Source organism: Orbicella faveolata, unplaced genomic scaffold (assembly GCF_042242905.1).
Source record: "Orbicella faveolata isolate gen_17 unplaced genomic scaffold, um_ofav_v1 contig_13, whole genome shotgun sequence".
In the NCBI taxonomy this organism is placed as follows: domain Eukaryota; kingdom Metazoa; phylum Cnidaria; class Anthozoa; order Scleractinia; family Merulinidae; genus Orbicella; species Orbicella faveolata.
In genome coordinates, this window is record NW_028301540.1 from 21165001 (window position 1) to 21187241 (window position 22241).

The following is a 22241-nucleotide window of genomic DNA, read 5'->3' on the forward strand; positions in this document are numbered from 1 at the left end:
TTAACTAATTATTTTAAGTGCCTGTTAAATTAATCAGTTTTTGTTAGAGATAATTTACTCATGGTTTATTTAAATAATTGGCTTTTTGGCTTTAAAATGGTATTTATTGAGATTTTAAATCAATTTTGTGATAATCTGCATCGGACATGGCATGAATTGATATTTTGTCAACAAGAAATGGAGAACTGAGTCTTAAGCAAAGTTGCAGGATTAGCATTTTTGTAGAAAGAAAGGGTTGAGAAATTTGTGACATTCTACAGACAGCCTTGCCATTTACAATGTCCAATAAGGTTAATTTGTTCCATACTGTTGTACAAATAGTGTTCTCTAATTTATAAATTATTTCAATCTGTTGTTTAAATGATTACCTTATAACCCCATGTCTGGCTTTGGTGCATGTAGGATATTGATGTATCGTTTATCCATTTTGCTGTAAATTATCTTAATTGATGTGTCAATCAAAACATATCTTGGATATGCTGGGCTCTTCTTACAAATGTACCTATGCCTGATAACCTTTGAGTGCATTTGGTTGTGTAGTGCAGACAAAATACATGTACATAATATAACTTACTCTTAGCTTACTTACAATTCTTGGTATAATTTAATCATAGCAAAATTTATTAATGGAACCCAATAACAGCTCCTGTAGTCCACAGTCTCAGTCGAGAAAAAGAACAAATCACATTGAAATTGAATAATAAAATCATTATTAGAAGCCTATGCAAGTATTCATGATCAGCAAAAAAAAAGTCATAATTACTATTCATGCGTGAGGGATTTTGCTCATTGCAAACCCTTCCAGCAGGAGGAGACTCCATACAATAGTGAAGATGGCTAAATGTATCTTTGGGGACAAGTTAGAAAACAAAACTTTCCAACTTTTCACATATGTATACTGTTTTGGTATTTTTGCGAGATTTCATTTGGTAGAGATTTAGGGACTAAGTATATTGTAACCACTGCATTTCAATCAATCCCCATGTTACAAAAAATTGTCTAATACCCCGTTCACACCAAAGCTTAAACATGTTTAAATCGTGTTTTAATAAACTTGTTTTACTAAACTGCCCGTTCACATCGCGGGCGCGTTTAACAAAACATGTCTAGAACCGTGTTTTATAAAACTACCTTGACGAGGTAGTTTAACTTTTGTGTTTTATTAAACACATCCAAAATGGCGGCCGTTAAAAAACCTCGCGGAAGAGTCTGGGAGAACAGAGAGACCATGTTGTTACTTCAGAGGTGGGGGCACGAAAATATACAAACAAAACTATTGTCCTGTACCAGAAAGAAGCCTATATGGCAAGAAACCAACGCATTTCTACGGGCGGCGGGCTACGAGGACAGGGACGAAGACGCCTTTAAAACAAGAATACACACTTTGGTAAGCGCGTATCGTTCCTACAAAGATGAATGCAGGAAGACAGGAAACGGAACTCCGAAGAAGAAGCCGGCGTTCTTCGATGAAGTCGATGAATTCTTGTCAGAAAAGCCCTGCACGAAGCCAAAGAGTGTCGTTACTTCTTCCCAAATTGTCATGGGGGATGGTACACAGGTCTGTGAAGAAGAAAGCAAAGGAAATGTTGAAAACGTTGCGCAGCAGCAGCAGCAGCGACAACAACAACAAAGCCAGCAAATGCCCGGAAACAAAAAAAGATGCTTGTGTGACATGTACAGGTGAGCTTACAAAAAAAAACTATCGCCTATTGGAGGGCTAGACAATTGTCACACGTAACGGAACATGGGTGCCTTGCACTGTCGATAAAGTTGATGGGTTTATTTTTGCAAATATACTTCCAAGACAGATGGAATCATGTGTTGCTAGAGATAAGTAAAACATAAAGCAGCTGCTAACATTATTAATTTCCGACTTGGATCTCCACATTTAAGCGTAAGATTTGTTGTGTTCCTTTTCAGAAACAACAACAACGGAGGATGAGAAGCCAGTACCTGTTTGTAAAAGTGGCACAAAAAAACGAAAGTTGTCAACAACTGACGCATTTGCCAAAGTCGACAAAGCTTTAGAGGCGTTTGTGTCCTATCAGCAAGCAGCTGATAGGAGATTTATGGAGGCAGAGGAGGCACGTGAAAGAAGAGATGAAGAAAGGGAGGAGAAGAGAAGGAAAGAAGACCAGGAGTTTCTGTTAAAACTGGCGCATGTACTTCAAAAGTAGATTCAATACGTTTTTGTACTCGTGCCTGCGTCACTTTCAGCTAGATCTTCTATCCGTTATCAGTTATTTTTTCGGCGTCATTTGTGTTAAAGCCTAAAGAGTCGAACTTCATATCAACTTGATCAGATCATCATCAGGCAACGTGTACTAATTCTGATGGTTAGCCGGTTAAATTTCTTATGTAAGCTTTTATGCTGTACATTTTTACTTGTTTTTTCTTGTCTATTTCCTAAATCATTTGTTGACCAATTTTGATGAATTTATCTATAATGAGTATTTTGTAGTTTTTAACTTTATGAATTTATTTTCTTCAGAGATGTTAGCATATTTTTGCTATCAGGAAATTCGAAGTAAATTGATTTGATGACACATAATTTGAGGTCCTTTTTTATAAATAAATTATTCCAGTGTGTATTAAAGAATTGACAGCCGAATAAATAAAAGTTTGTTATCAAGCAATGATTTCTCTTTTTGTTTTTAAATTGCTTGAGAAATGTTTTATAAAGCTATAATTGTTCTGAGGTCACGTGAAGTTCAATTAATAGCTGACATGGTCACAATCTGACATGTTTACCTTGTGTCTGGGCTTGAGAATATGAGGCATAATGAAATCAAACATGCAAGGGAAAATTGAGGAAACACAGTGAAATAAATATATGCAAAATGATTATGGAATGGAACTTACATTTCTGTTTTGCTTCAAGCTGGGGTGAAAATCATATTTAACAATACATGTATGCTGTAGCAGTAAGTATAAATTTCTTGTGCACATACAGTACCCTAAACTCAACAGTGGTTATTGGTATTGTCTCTTTCTAGATTAACCAAGACTCCTTGTTGTTTTTTTCTCTGATAATTAATAATTGTTATGTAGAACTTAATACGTGCTACTGGATAGATTTTTGCCTTGCAAACTTCAAAACCACTCTCACTTTGCTAGTGTAAAATTCAAACCCTGCAAAGGAACAAGGATCTCATGGGAAAATAATTTAATATTTAGCTCAAAGTCCTGGAATTCTGTGGCATTTTTCAGGACTGGAAAGTCTTGGAAAAAGACTACTGATCCTGGAAAAGTCTGATAATTTATTAAACTCAACAAGTAAAAATGCAAAACAGAAAATAGTTGTCTGCAGTGTTGAGATCTTGGGTTAATGTGAATTTTGGAGTTCTGGAAAAATCAATCTGAGTCCTGGAAAAGTCCTGCAAATTGGTTTCTGAAAACAGGTACGAACAATGTGTGAATACTTTCGTAGCCTCAGTGATACCACTACATGTATAATAGTGAACTTTGGGGTTTATTTTAAGAGGTCTAAACAAACTTCTTTGGCATATGAACTTTCTTAGTTTTCACTTGTCAGTGATCAGGTGAACAAGTTGAATGAAAGTAATGACATTAATGCCAGTGGAAGCCAATGATGTTGGTAAGTGATTAGATCCTCTTGGTAATCCAAACTGAACCCCTAAGTTAAAAAGTTCTGATATTTTCTTTCTCTTTCCTTCAGTACGCTTGTATCTTTCTACAGCTAATGCTCAGATAGGAGAATAACTAGCACTTAAATTTACTAACAAAATAACTAGGAAAACAACTAGTGCTTAAATTTATCCTATGGGAACACGTGGTAGGTATGGCCAAATTGACATATGTAATCAAATAATAACAAGTAAAATTAACTAAATCTACAGGCATTTTATTAGTTCAGGTGAAATTATTTCCTAAATTCATGTGGATTAACCATTTGATTACCTTCTAATATCAGGGATGACAAATTACAATCATAGTGATTTCCACTTGTTTATATGATCAAGAGTGTAATCTTAGAGGAAGATATTTTATAGATATTTTGCATCAAAATTAAGGAGTAATTTGTCACCTATGGTATAACAGTAATAGATTACAAGAAGTGAAACAAATTTCACCTTGAAAAGTACAAGGTATTTTAATATTTATCAAATGGCTTTCAGCTTTACAATCAGTGACAATAAAGGGTGTATAAATTTCATTTTCTGCTGCTTCTTAAGCAAATAATTATACATTGGTTTCAAAGGTATTTCTGAGATTATTTATAACGTACAGACTTAAAAAAGTTACAGTTCCTGTTTGAACTTAGCAGCCCATCTGGCTGATGCATTCCAAAAAAGTCTAAATCTTGTTATTGTTATATGTGCATTGTGACATCCTTGAAGGTGTATAATGTGTGTTGATATTTTTAAGGTACCAAATTTTGGGAACAGACACCTGATTTTTATGAAACAAACCTAATTACAAATGGGACAGTACATGACCCTGGTGGAGGATTGCCCAGACAAAAATCTTTACTTACAATATTTACATAACTATTTACACTATATACATAAGGGGAAAAGTAAGCATGTACATCACTTGTGTGTGTGTTTGAGATGTAAGCTTTGTGATAGATTATTTGCTTTTGAGGGGTGCATTATACCTGGCACAAAATAGGCGTGAAATTTTTCATAAAGTTTTTCAGCTTGTATTAAAAAAAGCTCTTAATAGCATCTCTTATTGCTATGACATTAATGTTCTGCCTTTGGTCTGGATCACCTGGGAAAACTCCAACATGAATATTGACACCATTGAGCCACTGGTCATCGAAGAACTCATGCAGGTTCTCACAGTAATTGTGTAAAACACAGCAAGCGGCAATTACATTGCAGGAGTTTTCAACATTTAAGTCTAGTCTCTTACTGATACTCCTGAACTTCCCCTTCAATCGACCAAAGGCATTTTCAACCACCACTCTCGTCGTGTGCTTTGTTTGATATTGAAAGTGCTTTCATCCGGGGTCAGATTTCCACGATCTGTGTATGGTTTCATCAGCCATTCGCTGAGGGCGTAAGCTGAGTTACCTTATATCAGAGGAGGAACTCGTACACCAGATATCATCACCGACATATCGGGCGGGAGGAAAGTTCGAGCGCAACACAGAGCAAACAGTGGAGAGTTTTTAAAAACGCGTGCATCGTGCACTTTACCCGGCCATCCAACACAAATATCTAGAAAACGATAATCAAAATCCACTAGGCCTTGAAGGATTAACGAATGGAATCCTTTCCGATTAATGTAGTCATCCGGACTTTGCTCAGGACCAATTATGGGGACATGGCAACCATCGACTGCGCCAACTACCTGCGGAAACCCCGCGCGACTTTCAAAGCCATCGATCTTTTCTTGTACCTCCTGTCGACTTCGGTGAACGTAAATATATCTGGGGAGAAGAATTCTCACAATCACCTCACATAGCTGCTTTACAATACCACAAACAGTGGATTTCCCAACACCAAATAGGTTTGCGATCGTTCTATACTATGCAGTGTCCGCAAGCCAATATAATGTTATCGCCACTCGATGACGCACTGCAATGGCTTTTCTAAAGTTTGTGTCCCTTTTCAAAATATGTGGGGAAAGTTCCACACACAGACGATTGAATGCTTCTTTGGACATTCGGAAGTTCTCCACCCAGTCTCGTTCATTCCAACCCTGGCACGTCTCTTCCCAAAACAACTTCGACCTTGGTTTGGTCCAGACACGACGAACAGGTAAGTGCGTGAAAACATATCGAGTGAGAAACAGAAAAAAAACAAGGAGGAAACGAGACGTCTGCGACGAAGATAATGACGAAGTCGTCTCTGTGCAATCCGTTCTTGGTTTTGAGTAATTTTGCGGGTTTCCTTTAGCCGTGACTGCCATAACGAAGAGAGAACACTGCGATCAAACCCATTGACCGCCATTTTGTTTGCAATTTTAATTGGCAACATTTAACATCAAAATGAGGCTACGCAGAACGTAAACGCGTCTTTGGTGTGAACAGTTCTTCAATTAAACATGTTTTGTAAAACCGAGTTTTATGAAACTTCGTGTAATTAAACCTGGTTTAGTTGGTGTGAATGGGGTATAAGTCTAGTTCTAGAACAATCTAGAACCGGAAGTCATTCAGCCGTGACCAATTTGTATAAGAACATTCCAGAACATTCTGATCCTTATGTAATTACTCAGATTAGAAACTGTGTCAAACTACTAAATTTAGCTCCTAATAGAAGTTTCTGGAACTTAAAAGCCTCGTGTATATTAGAGCGAGAGGTTCTTCTGTAAAAGAGATTGATTCAAATTTGAAGAAGCTTAGTGCTGTAAATTCGCGAAGTTACCTTACGGAAATAAATTAGTTTGTTGCTGTTACCGGCGATCCTGAGTTCTGTCCGGAAACAACCCTGCTCTATAACGATACTCGTGACACCCCACAACAAGAAAATGTGTAAACTTCTTTTGTGTGGGAGTCCCCATGTTAACTAAGGAAGAATATAATGATTAATAACAATGCCTTGTCTTTCTGAATAAGGTACGAAAGAACAAGAAATGCCACCAAAAAGCACAGACGACAGTTCTGTTATGTGATCAAGATTTTTGGTGGCTTCCCAGAAATCCTTGAAATCATGGCTCTATATTTCATAATCACACCATCCTACACCTCGATCTACTGATGTAATCCTAGTTCCGGCTGAAACTATTAAATCATTCGCAATTTACCTCACATACATGTTAGATTATTTTCATTAGTAACAACATTCCGAAAAATAACCGAGGAGCTCCGCTTTCAGACTGGCCTAAATCTACATATTAAACAAATAATCGCAAGTACCCTCAGGCATTTAAGGATTAATTTCACTTCCAAATTGCCCTTGTCGCTTCGCGACTTGGGCAATTTTGTGAAAACTTTGAACATACAAGTGAAATTAATCCTTAATTACCCTCAGGGCCATGCCATTACATATACAAATTAATCCATGCTTTCATCTCACTGTTAAGGAGTTTTGCTCATCTTGCAGTCTTAAGTTTTGACATTGTTTTTGATTGGAAAGTATCACTAAAAAGACTACTGAAGCTAATTTCACTCGCCTACCAGACCACCAAACTTGCATTTTCACTTGCCCAAGAGCAAAATGTACTTGCCCCGGGCAATCCGACCTGTATGGTTATGCCCATATATGTCTTTGTTGTGCATGTTCTTTGCTTGCAATGCATGCTGGGACCTTCTGCTTTCACGGGTCGCCATTTTGATTAAACATGTGTTGTGTTGAGTTGTCGTGAGTTCATTCTACGGATTCTACATGGTGGCATCGGTCTTTGACCCTTAAAATGTCGGACTGAGAACCACTACAACAACAAGGTTTGCCCTTGGGACCGGAACAAAATCAAACTCTTCCACAACAAACGAGTCAACTTCCACTCCCCGCTCGATTTGATGGAGCAAACGAACCAAACCAGGCAGAGTGTTGGATTCGGTGGAGCCGACGTTTTGAACGCTATAGGATAGCTTCTGACCTCAAAATTAAACCCGAGTACGAAAAAGTGAGTACTTTACTGTATGCTATGGGAGACTGTGCAGACGACATTCTAGCCACTCTCCGCCTCGATGAAACCAAAGCTACGCATGATGAAGTTCGCACCGCCCTCAACGGCTATTTCGATGTCCGCCGCAATTTAATTGTGCAACGAACCCTCTTTAACAAGAGGCACCAGTTGGCTGGCGAGTCATTGGACACATTCATTCAAGATTTATACAGGCTTGCAGAGGACTGCAAGTACGGTTTGCTAAAAGATGGGCTTATCCGAGATCGAATTGTCGTAGGCGTTGTTGACGACTCGTTGTCAGATCAACTTCAAGCCAAAGCAGATTTAACCCTTTAAATGGCAGTGCAAATGAGTTGTCAGGCGGAAGCACAAAAGCAACAGAAGGATCTCATCTGAGGAAGCGCTATCTCTGAAACGGCTACCGACTCTACACGTGTGGATTTAGTGGAAAATCACAAAAGAGATTCGAAATCAGCCATGAAACCCGAAACCGGAGCACGGTCAAAGCGCGAACGTAAATGCATGTGGTGTGGTGGACAGCAACACAAACGGCAGTCATGCCCTGCGAAGGATGTAACTTGTAACAGCTGTCACAAAAGGGGTCATTTTCGAGCTGTTTGTCTCTCCAAAAAACCGGCGGTGAAGCGCACGTCCATCAAAGAAGTAGCAGATCTTGAAGAGGTCGAAGTTCCTATCCTTGGTGAAGTCTACAGCAGCGAAGCAGACTTCTGTACCGCCATTGTAAAGGTGGATGGTCATGAAACGCACTTTAAGTTGGATACTGGAGCAGCAGTTTCCATTGTCAGTGATAAGGAACCTTGGCTCAAAGACCACCAGCTAACGAAATCGCAGCAGATTTTAAGAGGTCCAGGAGGCACCATTCTATCAGTTGTCGGCACCTTTCGAGCCACTTTGACATATAAATAGCGTCAGATTTCTGAAACTATCTTTGTTTTGAAAGATCAGTTCTACTCCCTCCTCAGCAAGAAAGCTTGTGTTGACCTGGGGTTAATTGCCCAAATTGGAGAGATGAACACTAGCTCAGCCAGTGAATTTCATTGGAGAATTTCCTCAGCTTTTCAGTGGTTTGGGGAAACTGGAAACCAAGTATCAGATCAAGCTCAACCCGGCTGTAAAGCCAGTTTGCCTCTACACCCCAACGAAAATACCTCACCCATTGTTGCCTAAAGTGAAGAACGAAATTGATTCTATGCTTTGACAAGCCGTCATTTCTCCCATTACTGTTCCCACAGACTGGTGCTCTGGCATTGCCCCTGTCCCAAAACCTAATGGGCGTGTAGGGATCTGTATAGACCTGACACCACTGAACAAAGCGGTGCAGCGCGAAACTCATCCCATGGGTTCTATTGATGAAAGCCTTGCCATGCTAGGTGAAAGCAGAGTATTTACGAAATTAGATGCCAACAGCGGTTTCTGGCAAATTCCTTTGAATGAGGACTCCAAATTGTTGACCACCATTGTCACCCCCTTTGGCCGCTTTTACCGCTTGCCCTTTGGAATTAGTTCCGTACCTGAAGTATTTCAGCGGACCATGTCAGACATCTTGGAGGGCCTTGATGGAGTCATATGCCGGATGGATGATATCCTTATCCATGAAAGAAACCATATGGAACATGATGCACGTGTCCGAGCAGTTTTGTTTCGCCTTCAAAGAGCTGGACTGACATTGAACATTCAGAGCTGTGAGTTTTCGCAAGGAAGACTCAAGTTGCTAGGATACATTGTCGATGCCCAGGGTGTTCATGCTGACCCAGAGAAGACACGTGCTACTGGCCATTTTCCAACCCCCACAACTGTAACAGAACTACAGAGGTTCATGGGCATGGGTAACCAACTGGGAAAGTTTGTCCCTGGCTGAGCAGACATCAATGCACCCTTACGGCAACTCCTTCGCAAGGATAGTGCTTGGTACTGGGATGAGGCGCAGCAGACAGCATTCCAGCGAGTCAAAGAGAAGCTTGCATCACCTGAAATCCTTGCACATTACAACCCCAACCGTCAAACAGTCATTACCGCGGATGCGTCATCAACAGGGCTGGGAGCAGTTCTTCTTCAAACACAAGACAACGGACAGCGCCGTCCTATCTGTTACATCTCCAGATCCGTTAGTGATGCTGAAAGGAACTATGCAGTCATCAAGAAGGATGCGCTCGCCTCAACCTGGGCATGCGAATGCCTTGAGGAGTACGTCCTTGGACTCAGGTTTACCCTGGAAACAGATCACAAGCCACTTGTTCCACTCCTCACAACAACCGACTTGTCCAAGATGGCCCCTCGAATACTGCGCTTCCGCCTTCGAATGATGCAATACAACCCCGAAGTCTTGCATGTTCCTGGTAAATGTCAAATTTCAGCTGCTGCACTTTCGCGTGCTCCAGTTAGCTCCCCAAATACGTCGGACATACAGTTCATTGAAGAGGTTGAAGCCTTTGCTAGCTCCACAATGGACCAACTTCCTGCCACTACTCAGTCAGAGGGTATTGCCAAGCGGGTTGGCCAGTATACACGCCCCCATCAACCCCTACTCAAGCCATATTGGAAGAGCAGAGCTCACCTGACAGTCGTTGACGATCCTCTCCTTTATGATGAACACATCGTAATCCCACAAGCTCTGAGATTGGACATACTAGACTGCATCCATCGTGGTCACCTTGACATTAGCAAATGCCGCGCTAGAGCCCGAATGTCAGTTTGGTGGCCTGGGCTATCTGTAGCCATTGAAGACATGGTCATAGCATGCTTCACATGTGCAAAAGAGCTACCAGAACCCAAGGAGCCCTTGATGCCGTCATCTTTTCCCAGTCGCCCTTGGGAGAGGATTAGCATGGATTTGTTTGAGTATGGAGGAGGAAAATACCTTATCACTGTTGACTACTAATCCAGATGGGTCGAAATCAAACTTCTCACAACACAAACTGCAAAGAGTGTGATCAAAGCTGCCAAGGAGCTACTCGCAACCCATGGTATACCAGATATAGTGATTTCAGACAATGGACCCTGTTTTAGTGCAGTATCCTTCCAAGAGTTTGCTGCCAACTATGGTTTGTCCACACAACTAGCTCTCCCAGATATCCTCGAGCCAATGGAGAGGTAGAAATGGCTGTAAGGGCTGTAAAGGGACTCTTGAAGAAGAATGATGACCCTTACCTTGCACTCCTCACCTACAGATCTACTCCCGTGCAAACTGGTCTCTCATAAAGTGAGCTACTCATGGGAAGAAGACTCCGGGCTCAGCTCCCTGTCCTTGCAACGACATTGGCACCCAGACACTTGAAGAGAGAGCGTGAAGAAGTCATGAAGCAAGACGAAATCTACAGGTTCAACCAAAGGCAAAGCTTTAACCAACGACATCAAGCAAAGGAACTCCGACTTGACAAATGGTGACTCAGTATGGATCAGAGACCAGGATCACCTAGGGAAGATACAAAAGCGCACTCAGCATCCTCCCTCCTTTGTCATCAAAACAGAGAAGGGCACACTATGACGTAACAGATCTGCTCTTGTCAAAGCTCAGTTGCAGTCCCCTTCAAAGGTAGACAGCCAAGCCACTTTCACCAGTACTGTGAGCAACCATGCTGTTCAGGACACAGAGGAAATGACTGGTTCATCTGTTTGTCGTTCGGTAACACATTCAAAACTGAATTTATTAAGTTGCTGCAAGTAATAAATACATGCTATCTGGACACGTGCGTGACAATGTTGTATAGTGCAATTAAGGTGCAAGTGCATATGATTAAAACATACAAAGGTGCAAGCGAATGTGCATAGTGTAACACCTTTCCCCTTTTGGAAGATAAAATCAATAATAGAATGTCCATTGTATAGTGGACCTAAACATAATTTCTCTGAACTGTTCATGAGTAAACAAAGTCCTTGCATCTCCGCAAGAAAGTCATTAAACTAAAGTGTTCATGTAAACAAAGTCTTTACATCTCCGCAAGAAAGTCATTAAAGTGTTCATTCCATAAGGAAGTCGTTGAATCGTGAGGGAAGTCTACGTTCTCTTGTTGAACGGCGAGGTGGCGGTGTAGGCTCTTGGTCCAACGGCTGATCCGTTTCCTCTGTTTGTCCACTTTCAGATGGTAGGGATGCAGTTTCCAATCGGTCCAGTTTTTCATCATAGTTGCCCACTGCAGGTTCTGCCTTTGCCTCCGTGATTTGTGCGTGGTTTCGCCGGACTGGTCCCATTGCTGTGCTCACGAGGTAGGACCTTGGTGCGGGTCTTCCAATTACCTCCCCATAGATCCAGGGTTGGTGTTTGTTCGTAGGCCTAGGCTTCACATACACTTTTTCTCCTTTTGAGAACTCGGTTAGCGGCGCCGACACCCGCTTGTCGTACTGAGCCATAGATCTCCGTCTTCTTTCCGCAATTTTTTCTTGTACTAAACTTGGGGACACTGTCTGTGGAACAAGTTGACGCGGAGCTGTGGGAATGATGTCCTGCAGTCTTCTAGACATTAGGCGTTGTGCTGGCGAGTAATTGTATCCCTGCTGGGGTGTGTTTTGGTATGCTAGGAGGGCCAGATAGGGGTCCTCATGGCGAGACTTTTTCAGAATGTTCTTTGCAATTTTGACTGCGGACTCCGCCTTTCCGTTCCCTCGACTGCGGTATGGTGATGATTTGCGTATGATGAAACCGTATTCTCGAGCAAAACGTGAATATTCATGGCTTTCAAACTGTGGGCCGTTATCGGTTATGCACTCGTCTTGAATTTCATGTCAAGCAAATTGTCTTTTCATGGCTCGAATAACTGTGTTAGCTGATGTGTTCCCGCTGAGGGGGTCTAGTTCAAAGAAGTCGCTGTAATGGTCGACCATAACGAGGTAGTTGCTTCCATCCAGCTGAAAAAGGTCGGCACTTATTTTGGACCACGGTCTAGTGGGTATCTCATGGGATTTCATTGGTTCTTGCGGTCGCTCAGTTAGGTATTGGGCACAAAGTCCACATGATAAACATTTCTCTCTGATTGCTGCTTGCATTCCTGGCCAGAACAGGGACTCGCGTGCCCGTCTTATACTGCTGTCAGCTCCCTGGTGTGCTTTGTGTATTTTCTGTAACATCTCGTCTCGTAGAGTGGCTGGAACAATAACTTGATGGGACCTGTAGAGGACACCATCATAAACTGAAATTTCATCTCTGAAATTCCAGTACAGTCTCAGGTGCTCTGGGGTTTCCTTTCTTTCTGAAGGCCACCCATTCAATGCCACCGTGTGTAGGGCTGCTAGAACTGGGTCTTTGGCGGTTTCTCGTCTTATTCGTTTGAGTGTGTCGGGTGTAACTCGGTTTGGTTCAAGATCCATCTCAGCTATTTCCAAACGGAACACTTCGCATTCTTGCTTGGCAGTGGAGGAGGGCTGACCAGTGACGGCTGCACGAGACAAGGTGTCCGCAACGTAGAGTTCCTTTCCTTTCTTGTATCGGACAGTGAACTGATATCTTTGCAACTTCAGCATCATTCTTTGCAGTCTGCGAGGAGCTTTGTTGAGAGGCTTCTTGAATATTGTCTCAAGCGGCTGGTGATCTGTATGCACCGTTATGTCGTGCTTTCCGTATAGGTACTGGTGCCACTTATCCATGCAAGAGACGATTGCAAGGCACTCTTTCTCAATTTGGGCGTAGTTCTTCTCTGTGCTGTTGAGGGTATGTGATGTAAAGCAAACAGGTTGATCATTTTGTAGCAATACGCCACCGATGGCATCTTCAGATGCATCCACTTGTAGCGTCACGGGAAGGGTTGCGTCGTAGTAGCGTAATGTAGTTGCTGAAGCGATGAGGTTCTTTGCCGAGTTAAATGCATTTTCATGATTGCTTGACCACAGGAATGCAGAGTCCCCCTTAGTCAAGTCCCTCAATGGAAGAACTGTTTCTGACAAGTTATGGCAGAACTTGCTTAAGTATTGGCACATGCCAAGAAATCGCTGTACCCCAGATTTGTCAGTGGGCGCTGGCATCTCTGTAATTGCGGCTACTTTAGCTGGATCGGGTTCTACGCCTCTGTCGGTAAGCTTGTGCCCCATGAAGGTGACAGAGGGAGATTTAAACTGTAATTTCTTCACCGAAAGTCGCAGGTCATGGTTGCTGCACTTTTCTAACAGGCTTGTAAGATTTTTATCGTGATCGATGTCAGCTTCCTCTTTTGAATCTCCGCATCCAAAAACACAGATGTCGTCGGCAATGTTTATTACCCCGTGTAAGCCGTCTAAGAATTCATGTTGGCGCCGTTGATACTCCTCCGGTCCCGAGGCGATCCCAAATGGCATGCGAGTGTAGCAGTAGCGACCATTTGGTCCCTGGAACGTTGTTAGTAAAGAAGACTCTTTATCCATCACGATGGTGTGAAAAGCTTCAGATACATCAACAATTGTGAACACTTTGGCCTTAGTCAGTTGTGGAAGCTTCTCTTCAATCGTCGGTATTGTGTACTTGGGTCTTCTGATGGCCTTGTTAATGGTTTGACTTGGATCAATGCATATTCGAAGTTTGCCGTTCGGTTTCTCTTTTACCAGGATGTTTGAGAGCCAGTCTGTAGGCTGTGTGACCGGCCTTATGATGCCTTCATCGCATAGTCTCTTTAACTCGTCATTTACTCTGTCCAACTTTGCCACGGGAACTCGACGCGTTGAGGCGTGTACTGGAGTAACATTAGGATCAAGTTCGATGTGCAAGGGGGTTCCAAGAGGATTTCCGCGGCCTGGCTTAAATACGTTTGAGTAGTGGTGAAGCACGTCTTCCTTTGTCAGTTTTCCTAGTGGTGGAGGTGACTGCATATTGCGCGGAATTTCTTCTTCAACTGCGTTTGCTTCATCAGCATACATCTTGAAATAACCCAGGGCTTGTGCATCTCTTCCGCTGAAAAGTGGTGGTTTCTCATTAGGCACGTTGACCACAAGAAAATCTATGGTGTGAATCTTGCCCCTTCTGTCACAACACAAAGTCACTTGGCCTTCAGGGCGCATAGTTTCGCTTCCATACGTGTTAATCCTGCTTCTGGTCCGCGAAATCTTTACGTCAGGAAACACCTCGCTTAGTAGACTGATGGGTATGGTGTTACACGTGGATGCCGAGTCGATTTGTGCTTTCACTACTTTTGTTTTTTCTCCATGTATGAGATGTAAATGGGCAAAGAATTTCCTTGCAGGTTGTGAGGGTGTCTCGCAATCCACCACAAATGCTTCTTCACCGTTGTCTTCATCGACAAAATTTGATTGCTGCTGTCGTCCTTGTCGCCTTGCTCCACCTCTACAGACGCGCGCGAAATGATCAGAGATCCCACACTTTCCACATCTTTTGCCAAATGCTGGGCAGTGCACAGGGAGCCCTCACATCCGTTTAGAACATGAATAAAAGATGAACCTACCTTTATCGCGCGTGTTTTGTGTTTTGTGGCAGCCATTTTGAATTTTTAATACGCGCGCGGTGTGCTAGTGCGAGGTCTGGAGCCGAAATTACGGAAGTCTGGGACGGGCGGGAAAATTCGCAAATTCTCGGGGGTAGCCGATCGCTCACCGAGGATAATAAAGTGACAAGGGATGAAACTTCTGACTAGCTTTCGTCGTATGTCTCTGCCAGTTGGGGGGAACGGAAATAGGATGTGAAAGAGAGACCGGAAGTCAAAATGCGGGTTTCGTGACGTGCGTTCAAAGTGTTGCAATATGGCGGACCAATGGCCTCCTCTTAATGTTGCAAATGTTTTGAAAAATAATTCAGCCAGCGCTGTGGAATGTGAAGGAATCAACATTGAGTCGAGAAACAAACTTAAAATAACGGAATGGTGAGTACAACAGTTCAAGAGGCTTAGTTCGCTACTCGAATTTTAATGAAGATCGATGGTGTACGCGTCAGTCAGGTAGTGAAAAAATTTTTTCTCGACTTAAACTAGGCTGGTTGAAAACTACAGTGAGGCGAATGAAAGAAATTATGTGCCCTGTGCGGAGTTGTACGAAAGATATTTGGCGAATGGTTGGCAGGCGAAAGAAAACTGCCCGGATTTGAAGCCAGTAGATGCGAGTGCATTTGGTCGTGTAATTAGAAAGATCTTCCCAAATGTCACGAAAACCAAACGAAGAACTGAACGAGGGAAGCCAGCTACTCGTGTCTATCTTGGGCTAAAGAAGAATAATTATCCCCTTGTCTGCGATGTCGCGTCTTCTACTATTCATGGTGTCACTCTAGGAAAACAACAGAGACTGCTTACAGTCTATTTTCGGCAGCGAGAGCCGATGACAACACTGTAACGCAGGAATTGTCACGTAAACGAATTTCCGTGGAACCGACATCTAGGAGCTCTCTCTACTTCTGAACATGGTGAACTAAAAGTATTTTGAAAAAAGCAGTGCCTTTTCCGGTGAAGATCTACTAAGACGCTGTGGTTTGCCTCGAACATTAAATGTGACCAAGGCATGATGTCGCGAACTCGTGGCTTTTCCTCCAGAGCGCTTTGTATTCCATGCCCAGTGTTAACAAAGAGAGATGTGAGATCCACAGGTAGCTTAGCACTTCTCAATCGGCATATCGTGGTTTTTAATGGCAAAGTTGTTTTGATTTACAAAAATTAAAATTAAAACAATTTGGACTCCTGGTCATAAATATTAGTTGACCTTGTATGTTCTACGGCCGCGGTGACCTTGACCTCAGGTCACGGCTTAGTATTCAGCGTAAAAAGAGGGTTGTGTTTGAGATCTACATGTACATGTTTATAGCACTCGTGAATCACCTAACAGATTTAAATCGACATATCGTAATTTGGACTGGCTACGTTTTATGGCTTCACAAGCATTTAAATAGAAATCGGACTAAGAGTAGAGTGGAATAAAGAGCCATTTCATGTCAGATGATTTGGCGCGCGGTACAGTGAAAAAAAAAATGATTCGGATTTACTCCAGTACAAGAAAATTGCACGGAAAAGTCGGCCCAATCTAGTTAATCCAAGGAAAAATGGAATAAAACGGGTTTTGTGTGAAAGAGCGAACGATTTATCGCTTGTAATGAATGTATTTGTGAATGTTTAATCTTTTTTCAAGGCCCCGTGGAACCACCGGCCACTTTTAAACGATCAACATTTTCATCCGTCATCCTCGGCAGTTGAAGTCACTAAAGCAAGAAGCTGAATGAAAATGTTTGAGTTAAAAATTCTACACTAAATGTGTATTGCAAAAAAGAAGCTTTGATGGTTTAGCGGGTTTCATCCATCATGACGTGCACATTGTATGAAAATGTTTGATCATTGGGAAAGCCGACAGACCGGCTTAAGATTCCTCCTTAACTTCAACTGTTTCAATGATCTGTTTTCAGAGCCCATATTCAGCCGGATAATTTGTGATCAATTTAACTTTAGATATTGTGCTTCAATGACATAACGAAATTAAGGAATAATTTTGCAGCAAATGCAAAAGTGACCCCAACTATAACAGCCGCACACAAACAATTAAAAGCGACGCGCTGTTTTTCAGCATAAACACACAGTAGGATTTCAGTCTAGCCTTTTGATCAGGACAGTTTACCAGGCTCTTTTCACCGATTATACTTCATAAAAAAATTGTTGAAATTCTACAATAATACGAATTTCCTGCATTGCATTGTTACGTTCGTGTACCAGCAGCGTGCACCCATATATTCAAACATATCAGTTATTTCTCTGAAACCAACACACACACACACACACACACACACACACACACAAAAGCAGCCAGATAAACATGAAACACACAACATACCTCTTTAGGTTCGTGGCAGTCACCAATTCCCGCAAATGAATGGATTGTTTTGGCTTTGTTTTTTAAAACCTTCGCTGCACGTCCAGTCGTGCTTGTTACGCAAACCGTTTTCTCTGTACGCTCACAAATTTGCTTCATGAGGAAGGACTTCCCACTACCGGCGGCCCCAGCAATAAAAGTATTGTGGCCAGCCAAAACGACATCCAGCACTTTCCTTTGACAGTCAGTCAAACCGCTAGAGGCAAACGAACAGCAACATAATTTTTAAGCTGATCTGAATCGCAGTACCGAAAAGGTCGCCAATTAACGTGAATCTCGCCGTCTCAAATCACAAAATTACCTTAGAGTTGATTGACATTGGCAAAATCTTCTCCTACTATTAATACTTACCTCATGTTGTCAGGTGGAAGAAATTTCCTAACATAACAGTCATGAAATTCCTGAATTCTTCCAAATAAATGAGAACTCTTTCGAACTCTTCCCGCCAGTGTGGCGTCATAAATCGGGAATATCTGGCCTTGGCCTTGTGGCAGCATTCTATTTCCGGAATAAAATCATCCGACTTCCGGAATTAGAACTGACCAATCAGAACAAGCGACACTATCACTTCCGCTTCGATTCTGTCAATCAACGTTTCGCATTTCTCACTTCCGTGACCCCCAACTGGCAGAAACATAGTGCGAAAGCGAGTTGTTTAAAACAACGCCAAAATATCGCAGACCTTCTAGATGTTTGGACTAAATGAGCGTAGATATATTTAGTTTAATGCTTCTTCTTCCCACAGAGTAATTTTCGTTAAATTACGAAGTAAATTTCTCCTCGAACTAATGCAAATTTAGAACGCTATCATTTCAGTTTCATCCCTTGTCATTTACTTAGAGCTCCGAGCAGGCTCCGATCGATTTTCCGTAATTTCGGTTCCAGACCTCGCACTAGCATACCGCGCGCGTATTAAAAATTCAAAATGGCCGCCACAAAACACAAAACACGCGCGATAAAGGTAGGTTCATCTTTTATTCATGCTCTAAACGGATGTGAGGGCTCCCTGTGGCAGTGCTGTTGACGAGGCTGTTGATGGTTGCCGCCACACCAGAAACACTGTGACAATTGCTGTACTGGCTTCAGATTTTGCCGCGGATTTGCAAATGCTGATTTGCTCGTAAATTCACTTGTTCCTGTTGTGTGTTCCTGGCAGTTTTCATGAGCTGATTCGCGAACACAGTCGCTTCGAACGTTTTGGCAACTTCGACAACTTTCTCGTAGCGTAACCTTTGTTTGGGCGGTGTTTTTATGTTTATGCCCTTTCCCGATAAGTTTCACTCGAAGAGTATCAAACGTTAAACCGGCGATAAATTGGTCCCTCATAAGCTCGTCAGCGAAGTCTTCATATTCACACCGTGCTGCTTGATTACGCACTCGCGTCTCCCAGGGAGCAATCGATTCGTTTTCGTTTTGCAGCAAACGAAGAAACTTTTGCCGTTCCCCTGACACTCCAACGCTAGCGCCATAATACTCTCTCAATGCGGCGACAACACAATGAGGCTTCTTTTGGTCGGCTTCATCCAAACCCAAGCTGTATTTATAAACCGTTCTCGCTGCCGGAGATAGAGATGCCCGGAGACATGCCATGGCTTTATCAGGCTTGGTCCATTTCAGTGCGTCAGTTTCTTTCGATGGATCGAACCAATTTTGCATGATGCAGTAATCTGTCAAATCTTCTATGTATGTTTCCAGGTCGTGCTTGTCATCTCCTGTTGTCTTAAACTCGGGAAACGGGGTGTTCGAAGCCATATCGCTGTAGACTGAAGAATAGTTGAGTCGGTAAAGCGCTAGATCCGTTAGATTACTAAAAAAAATCCCACCGCCGCCACCATGTTTGTCGTTCGGTAACACATTCAAAACTGAATTTATTAAGTTGCTGCAAGTAATAAATACATGCTATCTGGATACGTGCGTGACAATGTTGTATAGTGCAATTAAGGTGCAAGTACATATGATTAAAACATACAAAGGTGCAAGCGAATGTGCATAGTGTAACAGATCTAAGCTCCTGTGTACTACAACTGAAGCTCCAATGCAGCCTGTCCCCAGTCAAATAGCTCCATTACAAAGATGTTCAAGGAAAATGGTTAAGGCGCCTGATCGATTGGACCTCCGGACAAATATGTCTGACTCTATCAGGGCAGTTTAGGAGACAGCTATTACGTTTATGCCCTTCAGAGACTGTGTTATGTACTATCAAGTCTTGTTGAGCTATTTTTTTGTAAAAAAAATCTCTTAGTCGGCGCGTGGGGTATGTTATGGACGGGTTAATGGATGAGTGAGTGAGTGAGTGAGTGAGAGATGTATGTATGTCACACCAATCAGATCGGATCTACTATAAACAGCCAATTAAATTTCTTGTTGTAAAGGTAAATGGTATGTGAGAAGATTTGATCCCGATAGAGTTTAGAACGGCCATATTTATTCTTCTATAAAAGAGGAGGAAGTATTCTTTTATTGGGTTTACTTCGACATTTTCTGTGGGTTAGGCTGAGGATTTTAGTTATGAAGGAGATGAGCCTTGAGGTTTGAAACAGTTCGTGAGTTAGTAGTATGCAAATGGAACGAGACATTTTCATTTTTAGTTACAAAGGTAACTTGAGACTTTCGTTTTTCACAAGGAGTAAATTCAATTAGAGGTCACGAATAGTCGCTTCTAGTTCTTAGGACATGTTTTAGAGGAGACGAGACTATTTAGATATGAAAGAGTTCTAACGTTTACAATAGTAAGTGCAGGTAACGATTGTTTTGTTCTTGTTGCATGCAAATATAACGAGATATTTTTTATTTTTTAGTTACAAAGGGTAATTTGACATTCTTATTTTTCACAAGGGAGTAAATTCAATTAGAGCTGACGAATCGTCACAACTCTTTCCCACGAGATGTTTGCTATCTTTAGTTACAAATGGTAACTTAACACTTTTGTTTTTTACATGGAGCTGACAAGTTATCGGCTATTTTTCCAGGATATCAAACAAAAAAGAAACTTTCGTTTCTGGACGGTTGTTACGTCTCTTCAGTAGCAGTTTAATATTTTCATTTGATGAAATTAATTTCAGTCCGATATTTTTAAAGGTAAAAAGTATGAAAACTGCTCAAATGTTCTTTGAAGGCCGCGTGGCACCAAGTTAAAGTGCAATTTAATTAAATCAGACTTTCAACGTGTCAGAGAGTTTTTTTCCTCTTTCTTTCTGTTTTCGGTGAAGTAGTGTTGTGTTGTGTAAAAAGAGTAAACTTACGACTCGTATAAAATGCGAAAAGGTCTCTTATTTAACTTGAGTATTTTTGAGCATTGAATTCCTCTTGGGGGTTGGAAGGGCTATGTGATCGGTGAGTGAGGAAGTTATGCATGTTCACGTGTCACACCAATCACAGTGTGGGTTGTATAAAAGAACGAATCAAATTGCCTGTTAGAAAATAAGATGGTATCTACATTAATCTGGAGACGTGTCAGATTACTGTAGTTTGTTCAGTCAAACATTTTATGGCTTACTATTTAGCAATCTTACCATGACCGATGTAACATCGCATGTACATCATAAATTCCCAGTTTCTTTCTTGCTGTACATCGCAACCAAAATAACTAGTCAAATTAACCAAATCATTACTGTAAACAGCTCCATGAATGCTCCTATCTCCGACACTTCACAAAAACAAATAGCTCTTGCACGCCTCGCATGCCTATGTTAAATATTTGGCAGTCAGATTTTAAGAGGCTGTCTCTATAAGAACCACCCACTGAATTTCGCACCAAAAATAATTTTGCCTGAGACTCTATTAACTGGAAGACTTTATCAAGGTTAGAATAAAAACAGGATTTGTTTGATTCAAAATTATTTTCTGGTCGCTTTAGGAGCCAAAAAATATTTCATCCGGTCAGCGCCCGTTGCAACGTCTCCAAAAGCATAAAATTGGCATTTTTCGTGGCGCTGAAAAATACTTGATTCGCAACATCTAGTATTGAATCTTATGTCAATTTACTCATAAACCGCTCTAGTTTTTCAAGAGACCAACAATGTTTTTCTTTATTTAAGTGGCAAGAGAAAATCAAGCAAATTGCTGAACACTATTAATCGCCATCGAACGATAGCCTTCATCTAGAAGCTAATTTCTAAACTTTGGGACTTAGTTGAGAACTCCAGTCCATACAGCCGAACAGTATAGTCCTTTGTCGACAAAAATACACAAAAACCCCTGTACGTTTTAGGTATTTCAAAAGTTATGGCCGTTTGTTTCAGCAGTAGTGTCAGCACATGTACGTGCATTTGCAACTTTCACACCTGCACCGAAATTGACCTATCTCGAGCAGATTTTATCATAAATACAGCTTACCTGGTACGCAGCTCGGGTTTATCTCCAACTTCGGCCATTTTCCAAGCCTTCACATTGTTGAATTCAACAACAGTTCCAGTAAATAGGCAGGTATTGCCTTCGATCGAAACTTGAGCGCGAGTTTTATCGAGTTTCGGCTTGTAAGCGATCAAAGCTCGCCAACTCCGGGCCAATTTGTGCTAAATATCCTATCCAAACATCTTATCAAAGCATGGTTTCTTCGTGAATCAGACAATTAACTATCCAAGACTGGTATGAGGGAGAAAAGAATTGAAAGGTTGAAGAAATCTCGCCATTTAGATCGCCGAAAGATGGCGTTTTGATGTGGTGTTGCTTCCACGGAGGTCCGGTTAATAACCTCACGTGTAAACACGCTAGTCAGTTTACAATTGCGAAATGGCTCATTAATCTCGAAAATCAAAATATGGAACTCAAGTGCTTATTAGAGACTAGAGGGGAATCATTTTGTTCTGAGTAGGCACGTGCACTCGGCTTGATAAAGCTTTCTGACTGTCGAAGTAATATCGATGACCAGTTGCAAACGTGGCACTTCAGCCAGCTAATAGGTTCCATACAAGAATTTGAGATAA

General features: G+C 41.7%; 2 protein-coding genes across 2 annotated transcripts; both read left to right on the plus strand.

The window, feature by feature from the left end:
* The first annotated feature begins 996 nt into the window (after nucleotides 1-996).
* LOC149115553 (uncharacterized) lies at nucleotides 997-2177 on the plus strand. The gene is made up of 2 exons (XM_089285037.1): nucleotides 997-1667; nucleotides 1900-2177. The coding sequence occupies exons 1-2, from the start codon at nucleotides 1178-1180 to the stop codon at nucleotides 2175-2177; spliced, it is 768 nt and encodes a 255-aa protein (XP_089141163.1). The 5' UTR covers nucleotides 997-1177.
* Nucleotides 2178-14957: 12780 nt separating this feature from the next.
* On the plus strand, nucleotides 14958-16150 carry LOC149115554 (uncharacterized). Its single transcript, XM_089285038.1, has 2 exons — nucleotides 14958-15335; nucleotides 15444-16150. Exons 1-2 carry the CDS (start codon nucleotides 15217-15219, stop codon nucleotides 15796-15798), a joined length of 474 nt encoding a protein of 157 aa, XP_089141164.1. The 5' UTR covers nucleotides 14958-15216; the 3' UTR covers nucleotides 15799-16150.
* Nucleotides 16151-22241: the final 6091 nt, after the last annotated feature.